The 26,758-nt window shown below is 25.9% G+C and overlaps 1 protein-coding gene across 1 annotated transcript in view; it reads left to right on the top strand.

Annotated features, from left to right (window-relative positions):
* The first annotated feature begins 3,370 nt into the window (after positions 1–3,370).
* LOC136983165 (GTP-binding protein Di-Ras2) overlaps positions 3,371–26,758 on the top strand; it is a 48,204-nt gene continuing 24,816 nt past the window's right edge. Inside the window, exons 1-2 of the mRNA XM_067279820.1 lie at positions 3,371–3,522; positions 13,578–13,771. Of these exons, the coding sequence (XP_067135921.1) occupies positions 13,745–13,771 (27 nt within the window). The 5' untranslated portion in view covers positions 3,371–3,522; positions 13,578–13,744. The remainder of the gene's footprint in view (positions 3,523–13,577; positions 13,772–26,758) is intronic.

The following is a 26,758-nucleotide window of genomic DNA, read 5'->3' as shown; positions in this document are numbered from 1 at the left end:
TTCAAAAAGTCGGAAGGAATTTGTGTTTTTATCAAAAACCCAGAAAAAAATTTGAATTTTTATTCAAAAAGTCGGAAGGAATTTGTGTTTTTATCAAAAACCCAGAAAAAATTTGAATTTTTATTCAAAAAGTAGAAGTGTTTTTATCAAAAACCAGAAAAAAATTTGAATTTTTATTCAAAAAGTCAGAAATAATTTTGAATTTTTAATTACCAATCAGGAAGAATTTTAACTTTTAATTAAAAAAGAAAAAAAGATATCTGAATTTTTTTAAATCAGAAAAAATTCTGACTTTTAATTTAAAAAATTACAAAAAAATCTGTTTTCCAAAATCTATTTTTTTATTTTTCTTATAAAATAAAACGAAGAAAGGCATTATTTTCGCATAAAAATAACAAAACTTGATATAAATCAGTAACGATGTAAGCTGGTTGACTTGATATTTTTTGACTCTTCCCCTTTCAATTCTAATATTTTGGAGAACTTTTTGGGGTTTATCTTCATATTACAGACTTCTTGTTAGGTTTATATATCTATACAAATTCTTCAATTTAGGAATAAATTATGATTAAATATACAAAAATAAGTCGTTAAAACAAACCTTTAATTATATATTTAATAAAATTTAAGATATTTCTTTGTATAAATCAATATTTTAGTGTTTAAATCGAAGCGAAGCGACGCGACGGTAAGAGTAGTTTTAACAACAGTTTTTTTTAAGTTTAGAGCTTAAAATATTAATTCTAAAGTATTGTAATTTATATAAGAACACTAAATTCATATTATTTTGTATTTTAGAAGAAAATTTAACATATACATAGTAGTATTTTGGAGATCGCGTAGCTTCGTGTCGCGACACGCGACACGAAGCTACGCGGCGACATGAGGAAACAATAAATGTAAATCATGTAACGACAACAAATTTACTATAAAAGTAACCAAAATTTTTATTTTCCATTACTTTAAATTAAGGATTAATTAAATGATTTTTCACGCGACGTGACGCGATACGTAATTCTTAAACGTTGTTTATATTGCATGAAAACACTTAGTACAGCAATTTTTATTGTAATAAATAACAATTTTGGAGACATATTCTAGTGACAGACAGACAGACAATTAAAAACCGTATATAAGATAATTTAAAATTAATTGTTTAAAGTTTTTAAATTATTAAAAAAAGTTACGTATGTAAATCACTCTAACAATACTTGTTTATACTTTATATGCCATATATCAACTAATTATTAATGCAATTTTCATAAAAATATTACAAAAATATTTAGAAAACTCAAGAGAAATAAGAAAAAAATATCTTTTCTCATATTTATTTTTATACTTTACGACATTTTATAACTGAAATAAGATGAAAATTGAGTTGTCGACAGCCAAAATATTACAATTGATACGATGACTGACGTTAGATGAAGTCAATTTTTACTGTATTCAGACAGACAGACAGCCAGACAGACAAATCACACGCTTACCAGAGATCTGAGAATTTTTCTAATCATAAAGATGACATCTTTCCTTCCACCTGAGGGAATTTCCATAAGAATCGAGACCCAAATATAGAAACTCATTCTAAAAAAAATAAATAAATAACAGTTTAAAATATAAAAAAACACAAAAAAATCTTTAAAAATGCAAAAATCATTAAAAGTTCCAAAGAAAATACAAAAAAATATTAAAAAGATTTTAAAAATGCGGAAAATATAAAATTAAATAAAATTACAAAAACGTCACTAAAAATGCAATGGTTTTTTATTTAAAAAACGCATTTTTTATTTATTAAAAATTCAATTAGGTTATATATTAATGAATAATAAAGTTTGCTAGAAAGTATGGAGTCACGTAAGTCTATATCCTAGATATTAAAGATTATTGCTGAATATGTAATGAAGTTTATTATAATAAATATTAGGAGGCGTGTAAAATAGACAGGAAAATTATTTTGCAGTCAAAAGAAGTTGGTGTGTGAAGCCACTACATATGTAAATTAAATATTTTCTGAGTGGTACACGAATCGCTGACATTAAATATTAAATAACTGTGTTTTTTTAAATTGAAATTTTATAGAAACTTGTTGAGAAATTACAGAAAACTTTCATGAGTTTTGACTCAGAAATTGTTGATGAATCTTAAGAAATTACAGAAATTTGTCGAGAGATTGCAAAAAATTTTAATTCGAAAATTGTAGAAAAACTTTGACAGAAATTATAGAAAATTTCGACTCATAAAATTGTCAGGAAGTCACAAAAATACAGGAAAAATCATAGATTATAAAATCCTAAAACATATTATGGTAATATAAAAATTCGGTTAATGTAACCCTTGGTGCCAAGATGTCGGCTCGTCTCTGATTCCAGCAAGGAAACAGTGGGGACACACGTTCTAACCTAACCTAACCTATTCTAATAAATTACCATAATTATTACCAACCAAATTATTAGAATATGTTAGGTTAGGTTAGAACGTGTGTCCCACTGTTTCCTTGTGGGAATCAGAGACGAGCCGCCATCTTGGCACCAAGAGTTACATTAACCAAAAATTCTTACGCTCTTCCGTAACTTTGTAATAATTTTTTTTATCACTTCTACGAATTTTTCGTGATATTTTTGCCACGAAATCAGTAGCAACGTTTACAAACTTGCCATGAAGCCATACAACGGCTAATTTGGAGTGGCCAAAGACTTCATTGTTCTTATATAATGAAGAAGATTATCAATCTAAAACAATACTTCATACAGAATATCATTAGCAATCGTGTAAAATATATTTTAAAATTTTAAATATATATATATATTTTAAAATGTCAAGAAAGCGCTAAAACTTGCAAAAATGTATTCAAATCACGAAAACTTTCATTAAAATTATAAAAAATTCACAGAGATATTGCCATATTTTACATAAATATATCGATAAGGCACCAAGCAACAATCCTTATCAATGAAATAAAAAAAGTCATTCGTGATGTAGAGTAAGAAAGAAATTTAAAAAAAAAATCGCAAATAGCAATTCATTAATATTTAATTCCATCAAAAATTCATAAATATGTATATATATATATAAATTACACTTTATAATTTACCATTTATAACGAAATTGACGAGTGTCTTCACGAGTGATTACTTTTAATAATGAAATTTATCGGAGGAGCATCATCTTATCATTTTGCATCAACGTATTTGGAGAATGGATGAAGGATGTTGATGCGTGAGCGTGTGTGTGTTTGTGTCTGTGTGTACGAGAAATTTTCATACCGAGTTTTGGCAAGTGCTAGAGGCCCATTGAACGAACGAAGAACAAAATCAATAGGCAGTAGTGCGTTGCTATGGTAACGTGAACGTCACCTGCAATGCCTTTGCGTCAGTCTGATACGCAGTGATTTTGTCGGGCGCCATTCACGAAGCCACATATAGTAGAACCCGTTCGGTTGCTCGGTTGTGATGTGGACATTATAAGAGAGGAACGGGAGATGCGACTTATCAAACAACCCTCAGGCATTACCAAGAGTTAAAGGTAGGCATTAAAATGCATTCAATTATATCTTAGGAGGCATTTTTTTACGTATACAAAGTTGCAATTAAAGTTGATCTAACGTAGTGTAAGTGAGGATTCGATCTGTCGGAGCGCTTAATATGTTTATTAGGGAAAAATTGCTGATTTAAATGCCATTAAGTCGATCAAATTATGTGTTTTGTGTTTTATACGCTTTGAATTTGTAATTCTATTAAGCAAAGTTAATGTAATTAATGAAGGATTGCCTTGTTTATCTTCCTTACTGTTTGAATAACGGATTACCACTTAGTTTGTTAGATTGCTTCCATACGAAGCGAGAAGCTAAACTTGACGAACTAGTCGCGAAACTCATGCATAAATATTGAAAAAATAATTTTAGACGAAAAAAACAAACGAAACCATCAGAAATTTGCATTTTTACAAAAATTAATCGCCTGTAAAAGACAATTTCGGTACTTTTCCAGCGTACTTTTTACGGAGGAAAGTAAGCAAATTAAATTAATCTAACAGTAATTATCGTGAAATTTAAGTAAGAATACGAAATGCAAATTGTAAATTAAAAAAAAATAATAATAAAAATACAAAAAATTTGCCTTTTTTACGTAAATTGAGTTCGTATAAAAAGGCAATTTTGATTTCCTACTTAATTTTTGCCAAGGAAAATATGTAAATAAGTAATTTCATTTGGATTAATTTAATGGTTACATTAGAAAGAATTTCTCGATTGGAACAATGATGAATTGCTTTTTTAACGATTGAATTTTTATATATTATATATCGCAGATAATCAATATAATATGTTATTTTTACAAAGAGTCAATTTCTTGGCGTACAGTTAAATGCTACAGATTAACTCAATTTAAAAAAAAATTTCTAAATCATTATCAATCAAAAATTATTAAGAGAAACGTAATCAAGTTTTATAATTAATTTTTCAAAATTTTTATAAATTACATCACAAGTTCGAGTTTCGTATTCTTAATTACTTTTCGTGCCACTTGCTACATGACGATTGAAGTGGTACTTTTTTGCTTAATTATTAGACTTTAAATGAAAATTATAATGTTTAGGAATTAAGAATTTTAAACGAATTTGAAATTTTAAAAAATATTTTAAAAAATTTCCTCGAAAATTCCAAGAAATTACACACTTGTTTCTGCCAGCCATTTTCAGCCACTCTTCAACAGAACAGCATCTGCAGTTGACAATGTACAACCCTACTAGACGTGTCGAGTAATCTCAATTTAATCACTTCAAAATCACGTGTTTAACAGTAAACTATCGACAGTATTTACACGCCATTTTTTAATTCTATAAGGTAACCTTCTATTGGAATTTAAAGCCACTTTTTCATGGGGATTTGCTGCAGCTTCTGGCGTAAATTAATCTAAAATTTAATAAGAAATGCCACAAATTAAAACATTATCTAAAGTAATTTACTATATTTACTATCTCTGTCAATAAATGAATATTCATGGTATTAAAGTATAAGCTATATATAAACGTTGATTAAATTCAATAATTGTTTATTCGGTACACATCATAAATCTTTCTCTCTTCATATAATTCATTCAGGATATACTTAAGGGATTTATAGGTTATGTATAACTTATACATTTAATAACATATATTTCAATACTTTGGTGGCGAAATATTTAAATTTTAATACTATTTTTTTTTTATTTTTTAAGTTAAATCTTTCAAAATTCAATAATTACCGTTGTTAAATTAATCAAGTATTTAAAAACTATTTATATTTAACATTTTCGTAAATTATTTTCATCAATTTATATAAATTTTGATAATTTATTAAAGTTTTTATTGTTAAATAACAAAAATATAACGTCGGAAATTAAAAGGAAATTAATGTAAAAAAATTTAAAGAATTTTAAAACATTAAATTAAAATTTAAGAAATTAAAACAAGGCATTTAATTTTAAAAAATAAAATATAAAAATTTAAATTTGAAAAATGATCAATTGTTGATTTTTTATGTAAAGAAAAAAATCATAAATTTAAAACGAGAAATTGAATCAATTTTAAGTCTGAAATTTAAAGGTTAATTGCGAAATTGATCAAATTTAAGTCTGAAATTTAAAGGTTAATTGCGAAATTGATCAAATTTAAGTCTGAAATTTAAAGGTTAATTGCGAAATTGATCAAATTTAAGTCTGAAATTTAAAGGTTAATTGCGAAATTGATCAAATTTAAGTCTGAAATTTAAAGGTTAATTGCGAAATTGATCAAATTTAAGTCTGAAATTTAAAGGTTAATTGCGAAATTGATCAAATTTAAGTCTGAAATTTAAAGGTTAATTGCGAAATTGATCAAATTTAAGTCTGAAATTTAAAGGTTAATTGCGAAATTGATTAATGTTAAGTTGAAATTTAAAGGTTAATTGCGAAATTGAACAATTAAACAAAATTATCAAACTAAATAATAAATAATGTTCAAAATGTTTTATTTTCGTTATTTAAAAATAGAATAAAAATTTTAAACAATTCGAGAAAATGAAATCTTTAATTTTTAGTTTTGAAACTAAGTTGAAATGAAGAATTTAAATAAAAAAAAAAAACAAAAAAAAATTAAATATAAAAAGGTGAACAAAAATTAAAGAATTTAAAATGAAAGATAATACAAAATACAAAAAATAAATGAATAATTCGAGTAAGAAAAACCTTAGAATTCAAAATAACAAAATAAATTAAATTTGAAAAGATATAAAAACGAATCATTAAGAACTTTATTAAAAACAATGATTAAGCGATATTTTCGATATTTATTTTAAAATTAATTTCATTTTATTTAAATAGAAATAAAACAATTTAAAATAATTTTACAATTTAAACGAAAAATAAAATAAAATTCAATAAAACTCGATTTTAATTTCGAAATTTTGAAAGTAAAACAAAGAAATTCAGGAAAGCAAATATTAGTTTTTATGTAAGACAAGATAAAACGTAGACGTATATTGAAAAACACATTTAGATAATTTAATTATGATTTTAAAAAAGGATCAAAACTTAATTATTCTACATTTAAGCTTATTCTAAAGACGTTGTAATTTTCTTCCTTCGACATAATTGATTTCATCGCTGTCGTGTGTTAATTTTAGATATAGACTATGATGTTACACCTAAATGTTACATGTAATCCCCCTTTAATATTATTAAAGGAAACTTTACATAAATTTTTACAAAAAATTTAACATAGAACGGACTATTTATTAACGTTGTTTCGGCCCTAAATTAATCATAGTTTTTAAGTAATTTAATTGGCTACCTTTCTATGCATACATATTGTTAAAATTGAATTATTCTTATTAGTAAAATATTCTTTAATTTAATTCTTATTTCATTGACTCTATTAGCGATATATATTGAATGTAATTACAACATTACTTGACCATTACGGAATGAAGAACTTAATTAAAACAGGAATTATTCCCCCGAATTCCTTAGCTCTGTTAAGAATTTTTCGTGTTTATGTCGTTTGTTGTTTGTTTTAACGATTAAATATTTATTTTTAATTATAATTATACATATTTTTAACCTTTTGTGGGTCAAAAAGTTACATTATACAGGGTTTCTTACAGGGAATCTTTTCCAAACATTTAATTATTCAGAATTCCAGTGTTTTGTATAGAACTTCTTGTGTTTGTATCCGATTTTGGAAAGTGTGGGAATGATGCCCCTGTGAAGAGATATCATTTTTAGGAAAATATTGTTACACAGAGTTCATTCTATTTTTATAATCGATAATTTGAATAAGTAGGAAGAGATGGCCAGATGTACAGGTCCGAAATTAGGCAATGGAAGATAATCACGGAGAAAAGACACAAAGTCTGAAATAATAAAGCAATCTTTAGAAGCTGTACAAAACTATAATCTTAAGAAAAGAGGATTTTTTTAGGAAGCTACAAGGGAAGTAAAATAGAAAGAAGGAGGGAGCACCAAGAAGAAAATCTTTCTTCCTCTTTAACTTCCTTCCTTCCTCGAGAGATTCTAAAAATTCTTTCTATTCTGTCATTTTCTTGTGGAAATTATAGGTTTGTTGCATCTCTCAAATCCCACTTCCTCCACGCTACAATGTTCTTAACTCTCAAAAAGACATTTTTTTTTTCTTTTTTTGAAGAGGGCATCTTTCCCGTACTTTAACTATTACTTACACCCAACTTCCCCCTTATAAAGTTCTCTTCTTTCTTATGCTCTGTAAGGCGATAAACATTCTCGACAAGGTGAAAAATGCTCTGCACTTTAGACTGAAATGTCGCCATCTTTCCCTCGTGGCCATCTCACCCAAAGTTCGAAAATCACGAAAATCGAAAATTTATTACACAGGGTGACCCAAGAGTTGATCGTTGTAAAAATTAATGACTTTTTTACTACATTGTTCTCAATTTACGTTTACAAACGTACTGTACTTGAAACACTGTTAACTAATTCGGGCCACCCTTACATCTATATACCTTAAATCGTTGTAAGTATACAGGGTGGGCCAGAAGCCGTTAACAGCTTATTTATACTTTTAATCACGTTGTAAACTCGTTAGTAAGCTTCCTTGAAAAACATCAAACACCGTTAAATGATATTTAGACCACTCTGCAATTTTTATTTTGTATTTTTAGTTTTTTTATTTTTTTATTTCTAAGTAAAGAAATCTCAATAAATTTAGTTTGACAAGTTTCAATTTACTCGCAAGTCACATATCATATATATATATATATTGTTTTGTTTTTTTATTTATAACTTGGTTTACAGATTTAGAAATTTTAAGAATAAATTTTTCAAATATCTAATTTCGTTTGCAACTTCTTATAAAAAATACAATAAGAAAATACAATAAGATACTTTACTTTTTGAGTTTTTTTTTAAAAATATTTTCCTTTCCTTAAGAATTCGTTATTTATTTATCGATAAAATTGCAAAGATTAAGGAGTTACATAAAGAGCTTTAAGATTTTTATTTTTTACTTTATTTTTTTATTTTTTATTTTTTGGAAGTTCGTGACGAGTTCAAAAATATAAATTTGAATTAATAAATTAATAAATTAAATTATTTAAAAAATTCTTTTAATATATTTCAATTTTTATTCATTTTTTTGTAAATTGGCAATAAATTTATATGATTTTTTTAAAAAGTTTAAATGGGAAACAACGGTAAAAAGCAATATGAATTTTTTTTCTTTTGGAATTTTTTACGTATTACATTTATTATTTAACTTCAGAAAATTTATAGAATGATATTTTAACTGATTATTAACCTGAAGGGTGTATGTTGCATGTACGGTTCTTTAATTGCATTTTTTGAAGATTTTTTTCAGTTTTTTCAGTTTTTTGGGGTGGTTTTGACACATCAAATTCATTCTTTAACTTCAAAAAATTCACAGAAAAATGTTTTTATGTCTGATTTCGTGTAATAAAACCTGAAGAATTTGTGGCATAAAATCCTTAATTGTGTTTTTTAAAGATTTTTGGATTTTTTCGGGTTTTACACACCAAATTCATTATTTAACTTTAAAAAAACCCTAAAAAGAGCATTTGCACATGTAAACTCACCTAACATAACTTGAAGTGAATATGCTGTATATATCTACTCGAATTGTATTTTTTAAAGATTTTTTAATAACTTATTTCAGATTTTTCAGAGCTTCATACACGCCTAATTTATTATTTAACCTAGAAAAAATTCGCAGAATGACATTTCTATACCTTAACTCACTCAACTTTAACACACGTATATCGCATACATCTTCTCTAATTAGTTAGTTATGAAGGTACTGTACAGTACATCTATAGACTTTTTTTTTTAGAAGTAGAAGTAATGCCAACTATTCGTTCATTGATACCAATTAAATTATTCAGTTGGGATAATCTACACGTCACTTCTATACCACAGACACACATACATACACACACGCACACAGAGAGAGAAAGAGAGACAGGAGAAGTTCAGGTTGCCACAGTGACAGACTGACTCATTTCATTCCTAAGGGGTACACGAAAATATTGGAAAAAAATTTGTTCCCGATTTTTTCCTGTAATATAAGGTAATTTTCTAGACGTAAATATATTATTTATTAATATAATAAAAATATTTATCGAGTAATAAACAGTTTTTTATAAGTAGGTGCGATTACTGGTTGTATTAATTACATATTGTATAGCCAAAGTGAGTGAGTAGCATGAACTGGGTTATCGATTTCCTCGTTTGTAAATGTAAGTCTGCCTCAGAAACATTATATATATATAAATATATTTATTCCATCATAATTTATAATTTTTTTATTATTTATCTTTGTATTTTTTTAAAATTAAAATGGCGAATTTGAATGACGTCGCCAGCGTGTGGCCGTGTGTCATTTTTTACGGTTTGCCATTAAAGAGAACCGTTAACGAGGACTTAGAGTCCAAAAAAATCGTATTTTGCATGTTGAATAATAAGTAGATTGTTTTTAATTTATCGTAAATGCCTTCATGAATTATAATTTATTCATTTAATAATGTTTTTTACTCGTACAGTTTACGTTCTGTTCGAGAAAACTTATAAAATTTTTCATGTTGAATCGCCGAATTACTTTATGTTATTAATTTTTATTTCTTTTTATTAAATGACTTTTAGAAAGTTTTAAATTAATTTTTCTTTAATTTATTTTCCCACTTTTTATTAAAAACCAAGCGGAATTATACACTGTTGTATCGCGTTGTTTTGATTATATTATAGCTTTTAACAATACTGCTGTGGTTTTAATGCTATAGAAAATTGAAGTGAGGTAAAATTAATTATATATATATATATATATCTTAATTTATTGTTTAGAAAGTTCTAAATTGTTTTTTTTTAAATTAAGAACTGTTAAGTAGTGTTCTGTATCTCTGTTTTGATTATAGTTCTAAGCAATGCTGCTGCAGTTTTAATACTGTAGCAGCGAAAATAAAGATGCGGAGTAAATTATTTAAGGTTGAACAATAATTTATAATCAAAAAATTAATTAATTTGAGTTTTTGTATTTAAGAAAACATCATAAACATGCATGGATTCAGACATACACAGACTCAAACAACACACACATATACAGTTTTTATTTGATGAAAAATGAATAAAATAATAATAAACTTTGAATAAAATTCTTGTTTTCGGATAAAAATCAAATAAAAATATAATAAAAATGGATTCCAAATGTATATTTCGTTATTAAATTTAGTTATAAAAGTAGTTTGTAGACGGTGCATTTTCTTATCTTAAAGAAAAGAATGTAATTTTATATATATATAAAACCGAGAAAAATAAATTTATTTAAATAATGTTTTTTATATTCAAAAGTGAAAAAATATATCGATTTTACATAATTAATTTGTAAGGTTATTATTATTATTATTTTTTTTAAAATTTTATTCTGCTTCAATGATTGGTTACAAAGTTTTAATCATTAACTCACAGCTCACGTTTTTCTTAGAATTAATGACGTAAAATCGAATTTTTTACATATAAAATAAGTAATTTAATCGATAATTTACAGAAATTCGAATATGTTTTTTAAACACGGTGTCGAATTTAATAATAAATATGTAAACTAGTTTACTGGCTTAGGGCCTCACATTTAAAAATATGAGGCCCTAAACCAATGATTCCCTAAGTGGGCACTATCAAGGGGTGGTGAAAGGCAAGAGGTATAAAAGGAGGAAAAAATATTTAAAAATATATGCACTATAAAGAGGTGGTAGTCCCGAAAAAGTTTGCGAAACACTACCCCGTTTAAAATGCTATAAAATTAATTAAAGTTTAGTATTTTAAATGAAAAAAAAAAAATATATATATATATATATATACGTTTTTAGAATATTTATTCCTACTTTAAAGCTACTTATTCCGATATTTTTATACACGAAAATGGCATTTTAGTGCAGAAAAATAGTTAATTAACGCAGTGACATCGCAGTTATCGATTCGTCTCCATTACAGTCCACCATTCATCCGACAAAGCCTTATAATAATTTTTTGAGATAATTTATTGGATATAAAAATGTTAATTCGTAAAAAATTAATCTTTATAATACATTGAATTATACATAAATTTATTATTATTATTATTATTTTACTTAGTCGAATTCGATAAATGTAAACATTGCTCTAATTGGCTACAATTATTGAGAGATTTAATACTGGAAAAAAAACTGTTTTTTATGACGTCTTAACTGTCAAAACATCCGAAAAAACTCAATAAATTTCCTTCATATTTACTTGTCAGTTGTCGATTTGTTAAGACGAAGCGTTAGTTTCTATTTTTTCCCTCTATTTATTTTATTTTTATTTAAGTAAATAAAGGAAAACGGAAGTTACGTTACTTCAATTTAAAATATTACTACCGAAACTCACCATTGTGGCATTTTCGGCGCTTCAAGCAACGAACATTGTATCAGCGTGATACTACCTTTTGAGGATGTCAAATATGCAATGTAGCCTCTATAAACCTCACTTCTTATCATCAAAAGTCACGCGGATGTAGATCCGAAGCGCCAAAATTGCCACGGTGGTGGACTTTGGTATTAACTTTTGTTTTTTGAGGGAATGTCTTCCGCGTGTTCTGAAGCGTCTCTAGTTACATGTGGACTGCTGAATATCTCTCTATAAATAGTTAAATGGGGGTATTATAACAACGATCAATCTATATATAAATTTTCACGTAATCTTTATTAGAAGGTTGCATGCATATTCTATGAAAGAAAATGCTTAATAATCTATGTGAAAAGGTTATAGGGCAATGTATATAGAAGAATTTTATGGTAATTTAGGAAAGTGAAAAGTTATAAGCCCTGTATTAATATGAATAAAAAGATTTATGGCAATCTTCAAAGAACGGCTGCAGAATCAATCAGTTTGTAATTACCACAGATCTTATAGAGGAGTTTGTGACAATCTTATGTATAAAACTATAGAAATCTATGTAGAATAATATATAATAAAATTCAGTACGAGTTGTATAACTTTTCCGGCAAAAACATTTAAAATTGCATGCGGCGCCAGTTGTTGCGATATTTTACCTTTTTAAAAATGCTTTTTATATTATTAATTATTATAAAATGTCAAAAAGCTTAATTTTGAAGGTGGGACGAATTTTATTTAAAAAATTCTAAATGCTAATAACTAGTAAAATCTTCATTAAGTCCGTCCCCATACGAGACACGACAAACGACCCCCACGTACTCCTCACCCCCTTGACCTTTAACCATCAAAATTTAATAACATCAAGCCACCTAACACCCAAACCTCTCTGCAATATTTCAGAAAATTTCCACAAAAGGTACAAGACAAGGACCTGTAAAGAAAGATTTAATAAGTAAGTTTATATCTTTGGCAACTAACGCCATTGTTTAACTGTAGTTTCTCTTTATTATTATTATTTTTATATTGTACATCGTTTAATAATTGTTTTATAGATGAATATTTTAGACATTTTCTGATATAAAATTCCCGTTACGCCGGAAATAGGATTAATTCTACTTAAATGATTTAAAATTTCACGATAATAAGTCGAACATCCGTTATAAATATCAGATTTCCGAACTTCGAAGTTTACAGATCCGGATATTGGAAGATCAACGTACGGTACAGGGTGGTCCAGTTAACCCCGCTGTTTTATATTCCAAAATATACTTGTAGTACATAGATTTATTACAAAACGAGATAATAAGGTTAATGTTACCTATGGTTCCAAAATGGCGGCTCGTCTCTGATTCCAGCAAATAGAAGAAAGGAAACAGTGGGGACACACGTTCTAACCTAACCTAACCTATTCTAATAAATCACCATAATTATTACCAACAAAATTATTAGAATAGGTTAGGTTAGGTTAGAACGTGCGTCCCCACTGTTTCCTTTCTTCTATTTGCTGGATCAGAGACGAGCCGCCATTTTGGAACCATAGGTAACATTAACCGACAATAATTTAAGCTTCGTAATGATTAATCGACTTTCGGGTCACACTTATATATTAAATAAAATAATAATGATATTTATTATATTAAACAATTGAATTTATTTTTACTTTTGACATAGGAATCGACAAGAAATTTCGACTTGAAAAGAATAAAGAAGAGACAAAAATAAAGCGCCCATTTGGAATTATTTTCCAAAAAAAAACAAAGAAAACTGCTCAATTTTAAAAAGTATGCATTGGTGTTGATGCAGAAAAAATACGAAAAATATCTTCAAAATCTACCCTGATGCCCCACGAAACGAAATTCCAGACAGTAAGGATAATTATCTTTTAATTTTAATTTTTTTTCCTAATTAAATAATAAATAAATAAATAAATAAATAATAATAATAATAATAATAATTAAATTTTAAAAATTAATGCCATAATCGATTCTTTGCCGTTATATCATTAATTATAATTAAGTAACAATAATGTTAATTAAATAAATTCGAAGTGACATCTTGCTTGATGGCAATTATGATAAGTTACAAACAGATTTTAATAAAGAATTTTACTGTAATTAATTATCATATTGATGTAAGAATTATGATACGTGATTAATTATAATGATAAGTTTTTGGCATTTATAACGGATAAAAATTAAATTAATTAATTATTTAATTATACAAATTTTTTTAATAAGCAAAAATAATCTCGTTACATGTGTAAAAAACCATGTTAAATACGTTTTAAATCTTAAAATACTTATCTAATTTATTCTCTAAAAAATTTTGTTGGGCCACAATTTTCAAAAATCGTAGACCTTTAAATTCCCACTGTGTCTGACTGTCTGTCTGTTTGTCCTTAATCTGGAGAACGAAGTTAAGTAGATGAAAGTCGTGACACGTATGAAAAGCTTAGGGGCAGCAGGTCCTGTTTAACTATATAAGAACTTCCTGTTTGTACCAGAAGTCACGTGATTTTAAATCGAACATTTTTTTCCTTCGAGATGTTAGATAAACGGCACGACTCTATTGTTAACGGGGAAAATATAATGTACAGGCGCAGGACACTACTAAAATTGAGAGCATTGTAACGAAAAATTGCAGCCTGGCATTGTGACGATGTCACAATAAATAATCGCTCGCTATATATGTATATATATATATGCATACAGTCGAACTTCCAATAACGGCCACCTGCCAACAACGGCCACGGCTAGTGTTTCAGGAACATTTCTTTTTAAAACGTAATAAAATAACCTCTAGATAATGGCCAACTCCAAACGACGTCTATATTTTTATTCTACCGTCAGTGGTCGTTGTTTACAGGTTTGACTGCATATATATATATATATATATATTATAAGGATGTTATTTAGAGGATGATTAAAAAAAACCTATAAAAATATAATCAAACCTCTGAACAACGGACACGGGAAAATAAAAAATAACCGCTGTTTAGAGTTGGCCGTTATTGAAGGTTCGAACGTATGTTGATTTGTATCAATATAAAACAGTATATAGAGTGTAATATTGTACCAAATTTTCTTTAATTGGTTCCAAAATAAGGTAGCAATTTAGGCTTTACATTAGTTAACTAAAATTTTGGGCCACCCTATTTTATGAGTAAATAAATTTATGAAAATAGTAATAATTTTAATTTTTTTAAAATTAATTTTATTGGCTTTATTTATTTTTTTAACGTATTATCGAAGTGAATTCGATATAACGAATGATCAGTTGATTATATCGAAAATCCCGTATAAAAGAGCCATAAAAATAAATAAAATTTTTAAAATATAATTGTATAAATGCGAAGATTAATTGTTTTATAAAGAATTTTAACAAAATATATATGTACTGTATATACCTTTTTATCCCATTGTAAGTGCTATAAAGAGTATTGTTAAATCTGGATGTATCATTGGCCAACCTTACAGCGATGTCCTTAAAGCATCTTCCTTAGGGACATTTTGGATCAATAGCTGGCTAGTAAGTGTATAAAATCGCTTTACTCCCGATCGAGGAAGAAAATTCATTATTTTACAAATAAAAAATAGATATAAAGAATGTATATACACAACATTATAAACGAGCATATCAACCTTGACCTTATATAACAAACATTACGTAAGATAAAATTCAATCTATAAACTAGAAAAATTTTTAAATTTATTTATTATTAAATTTAATTAAAATTTTATTTAAAAGAAATAAAATATAAACTATAACAAGTCAATTTTGTGTTGGTTTAATTAGATTTAATTTAATTATTATTATTATTATTTTTTTAGGATTTTTGTGACCTATTTACAAAATTTAATGATGTCAGACTTTATTATAATTTCTTATATTATTTTTATTATTTTATTTTATTTTTTTACTTCACGAGACACGATTTCTTGAAGTGTTCTTGAAGGGGTGATTTCGATTTTCGAGTGTTTTTCGATCTGTTGGCGTGACCTTAATAATGAAAGTCTTTGAAAGTATAAATGAAAGTCTTTTTCTTATTTCATTATTTAATTTTTTTTTAAAGAATTTCATCCTGTTTTTAATAAGGCAAAATGGTTTTTATTTTAGCAATTTTTCTTATGAGAATAAGAGCAACGAGCAATTATTTATTGTGACGTGGTCACAATGCCGGGCTGCTATTTTTAATCATATTTATTTTAATTTATTTAATTTAAAATATATGCTCTCCACCTCAAATTAGTAGTGGCATGCCCCAGTACATCATACTGTTCCTTTACAAATAGAATCGTGCAGGTCATCTATCGATAACCTTTAAGGGAAAAATTTTTGAATTGAAATCACGTGACTTCCGGTCTATATCGGAAAGTTATTATATAGTTAATAATGACCTTCTGCCTTTAAGGTGTCCATATCTAATCTCGAATTTTAACTATCTAAGAGATCAAGGAAGGACAGACAGGCAACAGACAACTGTGGGAATTTAAAGGGCTACAGTTGTAGCCAAAACCATGCGAAAAATAAAGAAATTTACAGTAAAATTTTCATTTTTTACATTCTAAAAAATGTATTTGTTTACTAAATTCATGTCGTATTAAACAATTATTTTGTTACAATTAATTTAAAAATTTAATGACGATTAAATTAAAATTAATTTATGCGAATTGTTTTTTTAAAATTATAATTGTATTTTTATTAAAAATTTTACAATGTAGAAATTGTAATTTTATAAGTTACAATTTTAGAAATAGTAAATTAATTTTTATTCGATATTACCGTTCAGAATTTAACATATTTATTGCAATTTTGCAAAAATAAAATTATATATTCTATGAAAATTTAAATGTCCTGTGCTAATTGATTGTTTGAAACCGTTTAGTTGTAATTTGGGAATTAGATAAGCTATTCCTAGTAGAAATTTATTATTCATAACTTTTCTTTACGAAAAAAAAGAAAAAATTATTTTTAGAAAATTTGAATAAATCATTTTTAATTTCCTTTTTTCTCGTTTTTCTGGTGTTTAAATCGCGCATTTTGCCTTTTTTTTTTTTTCCTTTTAAGCTAACGTATTTTAAAAATTATGTCGATAATTTAAGCATTTCGATAATAAATTTATGGTTTGGACATTTAAATAATAATTTATAATTTGTGTGTTTCAATAATGAAGTCGACAGTCGTTTGTTGTTTCAGAGATGAAATTTAATCGTTCTACATCGATAATTATGGCCGATTTATATATTTAAACGATGGTAAATAAATCTTTTCATTTCAACAATGAAATAAAATATGTTTATTTCAATATTATATAAAATTAGTTCATTTTTAAAAAGGAAACTAAATTTGTACGTTTCAACAATACTGCATACAATTCTTCATTACCGAAATGAAAGAGAAATGTGTCCATTTCAACAATTAGGCACACAATTCTTCCATTTCAACAATTAGGCACACAATTCTTCCATTTCAACAACGTAGTGAAATTTGCATATTTCAACAATGCTGCATACATTTCTTCATTACCGAAATGAAAGAGAAATGTGTTCATTTCAACAATTAGGCACACAATTCTTTCATTTCAACAATGAAGTAAAATTTATATATTAATATTTAAACAATACTACATACAATTCTTCATCAATAATAAATGTGCACATTTCAATAATAAATTACACCGGTATGAAGCATAATTTATGCAATTTCAACAACAAAAACATAACGAATACATTTAAATAACGTAATATCATTTATGATATTCAACAATACCCTATATAAATAGCAGATATAAACAATAATGATTTCTTTTTTACATTATCTAATAACAATTAAAGGAAAACACCATATAATTATAACGATATATTGTGATATTCATGAGATAATCTAAGCACGAAACTAATATAGATTCTGATATTTAGCACTAAAATGGATGTATATTGCATAAATTACACGATACTGAATAAAACATGGTAGAACTATTCCAAGAGAGTTATAACATTGTTTGGCCATGATTCTAATAATCTGAATATTCACAAAGATTCATTACACGGAATTACAACGATGCACTATGAATAACGCGTTATAATTAATTCAGTAACTTAACGAATGATATTGATTGTTACAATCGATCACGATCAATATTTAAAAAACCTAAATCGATTCTAATGATACTAATTTACATAAAATACCGTAATTACCGTATAAAATATCTTATTGATATTAAATACCGTAATTATGTTATTGTATACGAAACAGATCAATATAATTAATCAATTTGATACTGATAAAATTTCAAATAATTTTTTGTATCAATTAAAATTTTTTTAAAATTATATTAACAAAATTTAAAAAATAATTTATTTTTAAAAAATTAAATAATGTTTTTATTGATTATTATATAAATAATAAGGTTAATTTCCAAGGAATAATTTATTATTAAATAAATCACTTTTATTCTTTGATTTTATTTAAAAATGCGTAAAATGTTTCTTTTTACGTATTTAAACATGTTGTTTGTACTATAATTAAACGTTTTATAATACATTTTAAACCTTAAATGATCATTAAATAAAGCAAAGTACGATACATTTATTAATTATAAATCGTTATATTTTAAAAACGTTTTTTTAAAATAAAATTAAAAGAATTAAATTACTAGTTTCGAGAATATAAAATTATATAATTTTTAAATCAATTTGAATTTTTACTCTTGGATAAGGCATATAAAAGATTAAATATTTAATCGATTTAATTCAGAAAAAATTTTTTATAGAAAAGGATCCAAGTTCTAAAAAAAAAAATTAAAATGTTCTTTTCAATTTTTCATATAAAATATTTTCAAAAGGAAAAAAAGTTTTTGAAATTCTTCTTTCAAAATTTGAAAGGAACATTTTACAAAATAGACAAAATCTTTTTTTCAATATCGTTAAAAGTGTTCCTCTCCGTTGCAAATTATTAACTGCATAATTTATTTTTTTAAATAAAAGTAATATTATAAAGGACACTAAAAAAACTTAATTGTCGATTAAATTAAATAATTAAAGTTTATACAGTGGTATCTCGTACTTCGAAACGCTTCAGTATTCGAACGAAAAATTCGAGAATTCTCCTCGGTGTTCGAAACGATCTCCTGGAATGAATAATAAGGCTTTAATGAGGTTTCATGACCATATAATGTAGTGTTTATTACGTAACGCTTTTGAATTTGACAAGAAGGCTATAATAATATATTATATAAAATTATGGAGATATTCGTCTATTACGATAGAGTAGTGTAGTACCTATTATATAAGGCTCTCAAGTATATAAAATGGTCATTATGAGGACGTATGACATAATATAATGCTCTTAAGTATACAGGAAGATTAAAGTAGTGTTCTATGACAGAATATGGTATAACATATGTTATATTAAATTTCGTCATGCAATCTTTATGTAATAAATACTATATATAGCTTTAGAATAAATTATAATTGATCATAGGCTCTAATTATAAGATTATAGTGTAATATAATGAGGATCATTAGTAAAATATTACATAAAATAGGCCTATATGTGCATTTTTTAAGTCGTAAGAACGACATTTATAACGTTAATTACATAGGCTTGAAAAATATTCATAAATTTATAAGACATTTTTGAAAGTTTTATAAAGCAATAAAGATTTAGAAAATGGGTTAAAGTTGGCCAGCCAAGAAAATAAAAATAAAAGGAAGAAGAAGAAGAAAATAACATTTAATAATATCCTAACTTATACGAGAGGATTTAGCCTGGAAGCGTTTCTCAGATACAGAATTGCTCTCCTGCAGTGCAATAAATGCATGCTACTGACTTCGTTTCCTGGCAATTGCTAACTTTATGTAGGAGCTTCACTGATGCAGTACGTTGCTTGGTTCTATATAACATTTCCTTATTAATTATTGACATTCTGTAAATTCTTGTGACAAGTATGACACTTTTACATATTACATTTTGTTTCTGACTTTCTAACTGATTTATTAAACATATTTTGACATTTTATTAGTTACTTCAATGTGCCTAGTTGAAAAATTAATTATTAGTTCCGTATTTAAATCAGTTCGTACACGTGATTATTTGAAAAAAAAATCACTGTGTTTCATTACGTTTTTATATTCTAAATAATTTTTAATTTTTTAAAAATATATTTTATTGTAAATAGTAAAATAATAATAATAATAATAATTTATTTTTGACTTTCGACTTTTAAAATATGTAAGAATTTTTGAAAATAATACAAAAGATATCTTCGAAAAATGACGATGATTGATGATGATGCTTATTTTTTTTATCCTGCTGCATCTTCCGTATCATTTGTATCTTAAAAGTTGAAACATTTTGGCATCGGTAACAATATTTGTTTACTTTCTTTTTATAAAATGCAATTACTTTATAAAAAAATAATTTTTTTGAATAATTTTTCAATTTTATATCTATTTAAATCAATTTTTAAAATACGTTTAACATCTTCGTATTTATCAAATTCAGATTTTTAAAAAAAATAATAATTGTCATAAATATGATGATTTATGAGTTAAATATTTAGATATTTTCCAGAATAAAATATACAATAGAACCTGCATTAAAGGTGACCTCCCAACAACGGCCCATTTTTTCAGGAACTTTGTTTGTTTTGAATAAAAATGCGTACAAAATAACTCCGAACAACGGACATTTTTTAAAAATATTTTTTGTCAGTGGCCGTTATTTACAGGTTTGACTGTATATTATGTAGATTATTTAAATAGCCTATACATAACTTTCTTATTTAGACTATAAATGATACAATTACAGATAATTATAAAAATTATTTAAGTTAGTTTGAATCAATAAAATTATATAAATAAAAATTGAATTAATAATGAAGTAAAATGACTCTAGAGTAGATAATAAGGCTCTGTGATTGAATCCAATGCAGTATATATGTTCATGGGGTTGTAATAAGGTCCTATGATAGAATGTAACATAACACATACTATACAAAGCTCTACGCACTTAGTAAGAGTATAATGATGCGCTACAATAGAATATATGTGACGTAACACACAGCGCTATGACGAGATATAATGCATGCAATATTATATGCGGCTCTAGAGCAGATAATAAGGCTTTGTGGTTGAGTCTAATGGCATTATGTATTCATGAGGCTTTAAAACAGGCTCAAGTTTCATTGTACATTTGAATCAGTTTTATAGTGTTAGAACACCTACAAATACTTTTTCCTTGTGTTCTTTAAACATACCTTATGATAAATTTATTGTTGTTTTTGTATTTAAAATTCAATGAAAAATAAATTTATTATTAAAATAAAATAATTCTTTAAAAAATTTATGTGCAATTTAGTCATAAACTCGATGTTTTTCAGGTATATTACGAAAAAAAGCCTCATTTAATTAGCTTTACAATTTTATATTCTTAAATTTTAAAAAATAATATCGGCTTAAAAGTATACAAATTAAGCTTAAGCCATAATTCTTAACATAAAAAATAAACGTGAAAAATGAAATAAAATCGAATTAAAATAATCGCCAATTTATCAATTTTTACAATTCGTATAAATAAATTTAAGTCAATTTAAAGCTTAAAAAAATCAAAAAGACACATTTAAAGTGAAGGATCAATGGAAGAAAATAAGCCCTCGACTATTTTTCTTTCCATTAAATTCACTTTCACGACAATTCGATGACATAAAATACGATTTACAAAATAAAGACAAGAAAATAACAATTTGTTGGTACAAACAAAAGCAATTTAAGGCCATATTTATTTATTAAATAAAATAAGCAGTTTATCCAATTTTATCTTTAAAAAATTATAAAATATTATTTTTATTTATTAAGAATAATATATATGTATTTACAGTATATAAAATGCCAAAAAACTTTGCCAAAATATCCATTTATATGGATTACTACACCATTTCGTTTGATCTATATTTTTAATATGCGGCAACATTCATAGAATATGACGCAAACCTCTTATCCGTCAACAGGATATAAACGATAAGCTAAATAACGTCGCATCGTTGCATTCACCACACATTTCCTGTTATTCAAAGTTTTATATTCTTTGAAAAAATATATGACTTAATTCTTTATAATAAAATATTTAAAATAACTTTATATCCGTTTTTAATAATTTACGAATGAATTGCCTCTCCTTTATCTAGTTAATTAAATATTTAAAAGTTTTAAAAAGTTACTATAAAATGAATTATCTTACTGATTATTATGAAATTTGCCTCAATTTATGTGTTTAAATCAGCTTTATACACGTGTCTAGTTGAAAAATTAATCTGTTTCATTCCGAATTTAAATCGTTTCATTCATACACGTGTTTAATTGAAAGATAAATGCTTCACTTCTATTATATATTTAAATCAGTTTCATTACACGTGTCTGCTTGAAAAATTGGTCAGTTTCATTATATTTAAATCAGTTTCATACACGTGTCTGGTTGAAAAATTGGTCAGTTTCATTATATTTAAATCAGTTTCATACACGTGTCTGCTTAAAAATTGGTCAGTTTCATTATATTTAAATCAGTTTCATACACGTGTCTGGTTGAAAAAATTGGTCAGTTTCATTATATTTAAATCAGTTTCATACACGTGTCTGGTTGAAAAATTGGTCAGTTTCATTATATTTAAATCAGTTTCATACACGTGTCTGCTTAAAAAATTGGTCAGTTTCATTTTTAAATCAGTTTCATTACACGTGTCTGAAAAACTAATTTATTTTATTTGTAATTTAAATTTTTTTTTTTTTTTAATTATTATTTTGAGTTTTGATGGAGTGTAGCATATACGGCATATGACTGTATCAGCGTTTAAAAATTTCTACTGTTACGTGTATGACAGTATCGTGATGTATGTACTGTAAATATATATACATATTATTTATTATTATTATTATTATTATTATTATTATTATTATTCATATATTAAAAAAATTTTTGGTAGGAAATTCAGATTATCAAATTTATACCAAACAGTTTTTTTCCTATTTTTCATACTCAACTTTTGTAATAATGTTGTTAAGGTTTGGCATAAAAAATTTCTTCCTATTCGCTACTTTAAATAAAATTTATATAATTTAATATTTTACATATAAATATATATAATATTAAATATAAGAAATTCGCTTCTAACATCTTTCAACAAAAAATAATTTATTCATAAGTTTAAAAGCAAATGTGAAGATGAAAATAACATTTTTTAAAGCGAAATTTAAATAAATTCTTCTGCTGATACTTTGAATAATTACCATTTTTTAATTAATCTGATTATTTTTAAGGTCACTTTTCTAATATAGAAAAATACTTTGTAATTCTTTTTCTTTTTTTAAATTATTATTTTGAAAAGAAAACATTTTTTTTTTATTCTGAATAAAACCATTCTCTGTTGAAATATTCAACATTAAATTTAAATAATGACTGCATTATATATGTCATATAAAAATTTAAATATTAATGTTTCTTGGTTTTGCTGTTTTTCCCCTTATTTATTAATGATTCTTTTAATCTAATTTTACAAATTATTATTTCGATATTCGGGAATTTTTCTTGTGTTTTTTCCAATTTATTTTTTCCGTTTTTAAAATCTTTAACGTGTCATCCGTCCGTTTGGCTTGGGCACCAAAGAAGGGTTCCAAAATTTAAGTTTTTATGTAAAAAACACGAGTAGTAAGAGAAATGAATTAAAATTTTAATTTTTAAGTGATGAAAAATTTGTTTTGTTTTATCGATTTCGTTCATTTGTTTTTTACGGTTTCAATGTGTAAATGGGAGCCCTCTTGTCACTAGTTCGAATCTCAAATACGGAGAGGCCCAGCGGCGCCCTCAGACTATAAAAGAAGGGGGCACAAGCTATAAAAAGGGGCATCATACATTATGCAAGAAGTTTAAACGATTCGACGTCGGATTAGCGCTCCCACCAGGTGAAACTAATGCAATCAGAGCTAATGAGGAACAAGAAACATTCCTTGTTTTCAACGCCAAGTTTTGGTCAACATACGACAAAGTTGCATGGAACAATGGACAAATATCGTTCATCAATTTCTTTTATATTTACAGAATAGGCTCATGAATTTTCTGTTGTTTGTTTATCGTGGAATTTGGCATCTTGAATATTAGGAAAAGAAGGCACTTTCCGAAGTGCCCCAATGTACAGGCAATGAGAGGCCCCAAATTTAATGTTTTATATTTAAAACATGATGAAAAAGTGATAGAAACTTAGAGTGGCCATACTGTTTATCGCCCAAACCGGGACAGTATTTAAGAATAAGTAAAAAAATAAGTCTAAAATGGACATCCTACATGCTTATATTTTATTTAATACAGTAAAATAAAATCTAGTTCTATTTGTTTCTATTTATTTTATTCATAAATTTTTTATGGCTTTAACGAGGGAAGAAAGCTCCAACTCTGTGAAAATACCCGGCTCTCGTGTATTAGACACAACTTTAAAGACTTTTATATATTAAATAATTTTACAATTTTTTTACGGTTTTATATATTTCAAGTCGTGCTAGTGTAGTTTAAATCTGTCTGTTCGTCGCAAAACGATCGAAACAAACACTAGAGTATTGATTGTAAACCTTGTTTGAAATTCGTCTGAACGGTGTTGACAAAATTCTAGAATTTGGTTTGCAAAACTAAATTTTCTTTCGATCTAGATAACGAGTGGAGAAAATTCTTTTTAAATATTTATATGTATATATAAATAATTTCAATAATAATGTTTAAAATTTGCGAATAAAATTCTTATAATCTGATAAAGGAAACCGAAGAAAAACTATTGTATGTAAATGAACCTAGCAAAAAACATCATTAAATTATTTATTCATAATATTAATTTTAACATAATTATGTTTTTTAACGTAATTATGCCAATAAATATTTAAAAATAAAGTTTATTCGATCAAAATTAAAAAAAAACTCGAGATTTTTAAAAATTCCGTTAATAAAAAGTTTAAATGACCCGATCCGTTAATTGAGAATTTGAATAATCCAATAAGCGTTTAGTAAAATCGATCACTTAACTCTTACTGGCTACAGAAAATTTGAAATTCTTAACGTAAAAGTTTAATTGTCCAATCAGAGATTAGTAATCGATTATTTAAATTCTATTCGTTAAAACGGAATTTAAAATTTGGATTTTATTCTTTTTTAATTAGATTTTATTTTATTATTATAATTAATTGAAAACAATTTTCCATTTGGTTTATAAAAAATAATAATAATTTAAATTTCTATTTAATGACCTAAATTTTACGTAAAAAATAATTTAAAATGTATCCAACTTATCAATTTTATTTAAAATAATTTAAATAAATTCTTTTATTTTAAAATATTTAATAAATTACATATAAATAAAATAATTTTATGTTTAAATTTTACTTGTATTCTTTTAATCATAAAACAAATTAAATTAAGAATTCAAATATTTATATAAGGATCTCTAAATGTTATTTATGAGAAAATTTATAGTTATTCAGTTATTATATTCAGTTAATAATGGTAATATTAACAAGTATTATCGCTTAACTTTACGTACACTTTCATTAATTTGCTTTATATTATCGTTTAGAGTGGTGTCTTAGCACATTGCTTATGATTAGAACATTCAATATTTTCTCAGGTTATACAAAGAACAAAGAAGGCTCCTCTCGTCGATATTTTTGTATCAAATTGCCAGACAAAAGCACCGTTTATTCATCGTTAAGCTTTACAATTCTCGTATGTCTTCTTTTGTAACTCTTACAAGTTTAACTCTCCAGTGAGTAAAGAAAACCCTTCATGTTATCAATCCTAGAGAATTTTATTAACCATTACATGAAAAATTCACAGTTTCATCCTTTAAATTTTTATTTTTTCTACATACACACAGACAAAAAATAACAATTTCGACATAGGAGCCACGATCAATAACCCCTGTAAACGACCTCTTTATGAATTTTTATCCACTTAACAAGTTAAATTTCTTGATTTTTAATATACAAAATAACCTTAAATTTATAATTTTACTACTTTTACCCTTCTATAGGTTCTGTAGTTTGCAGTACATAACATAAATTCCATCATATAATGGTTACCACTAAGAAAACATTTATTAATAAATATATAGAAGGTAATTGTAGCTAATAATAATTACACCTTATCTTATATATATATATATATATATATATATATATATATATATATCCGTAATTATTATATATTTACCCATAAATGTATAGAATCTTAATGGATAACAGTAAAGGATTCTCCTTGAACTACAAGAAATACATCTGTATTCAGTACCAATATGCAATATGTACTTATAGACGTCACTAAGACATCTTATACGATCCATAAAAACAGACATAAAGAAAAATCCTTCTCCACTTCTCACATCAGCAAACATTATTTCCTATGTTGAATAATTGAACACGAGCAGTTCATCAAACTCTTGGTACCAAAATCCAGCAAAGAAATTGCAACAAAACAATTACAATAGACAAAAATAATAATTATGTTATTTTAATTTATATAAATATATAAAAATTCATTTTTGTACGGTGTTATCGTATTAAAAGTTTGGTTTTTTTGGCCTACCATTATTATATTTATCACGAAGTGTCAAAGAAGTAAACTCAGGAAGAAGCGTAGGTTTCATGGTAGCTTATTCGGAATTCTAGTGAGTAGAAGACAGAAAAAACGGACAGACAGATAGACAGACACAGTTATATAGATATCATATTTTTACTAACTCTTCTACACGGGTAAAATAGAGGTGCCTAATTGCCACGGCTATTTTCAGACAATACAAATACAATCTTTATATCCTGTATAAA

This window comes from Centruroides vittatus, unplaced genomic scaffold (assembly GCF_030686945.1).
Source record: "Centruroides vittatus isolate TY-2023 unplaced genomic scaffold, ASM3068694v2 contig_877, whole genome shotgun sequence".
NCBI classification, from domain to species: Eukaryota; Metazoa; Arthropoda; class Arachnida; order Scorpiones; family Buthidae; genus Centruroides; species Centruroides vittatus.
This window is presented reverse-complemented; position numbering and strand designations above follow the sequence as displayed.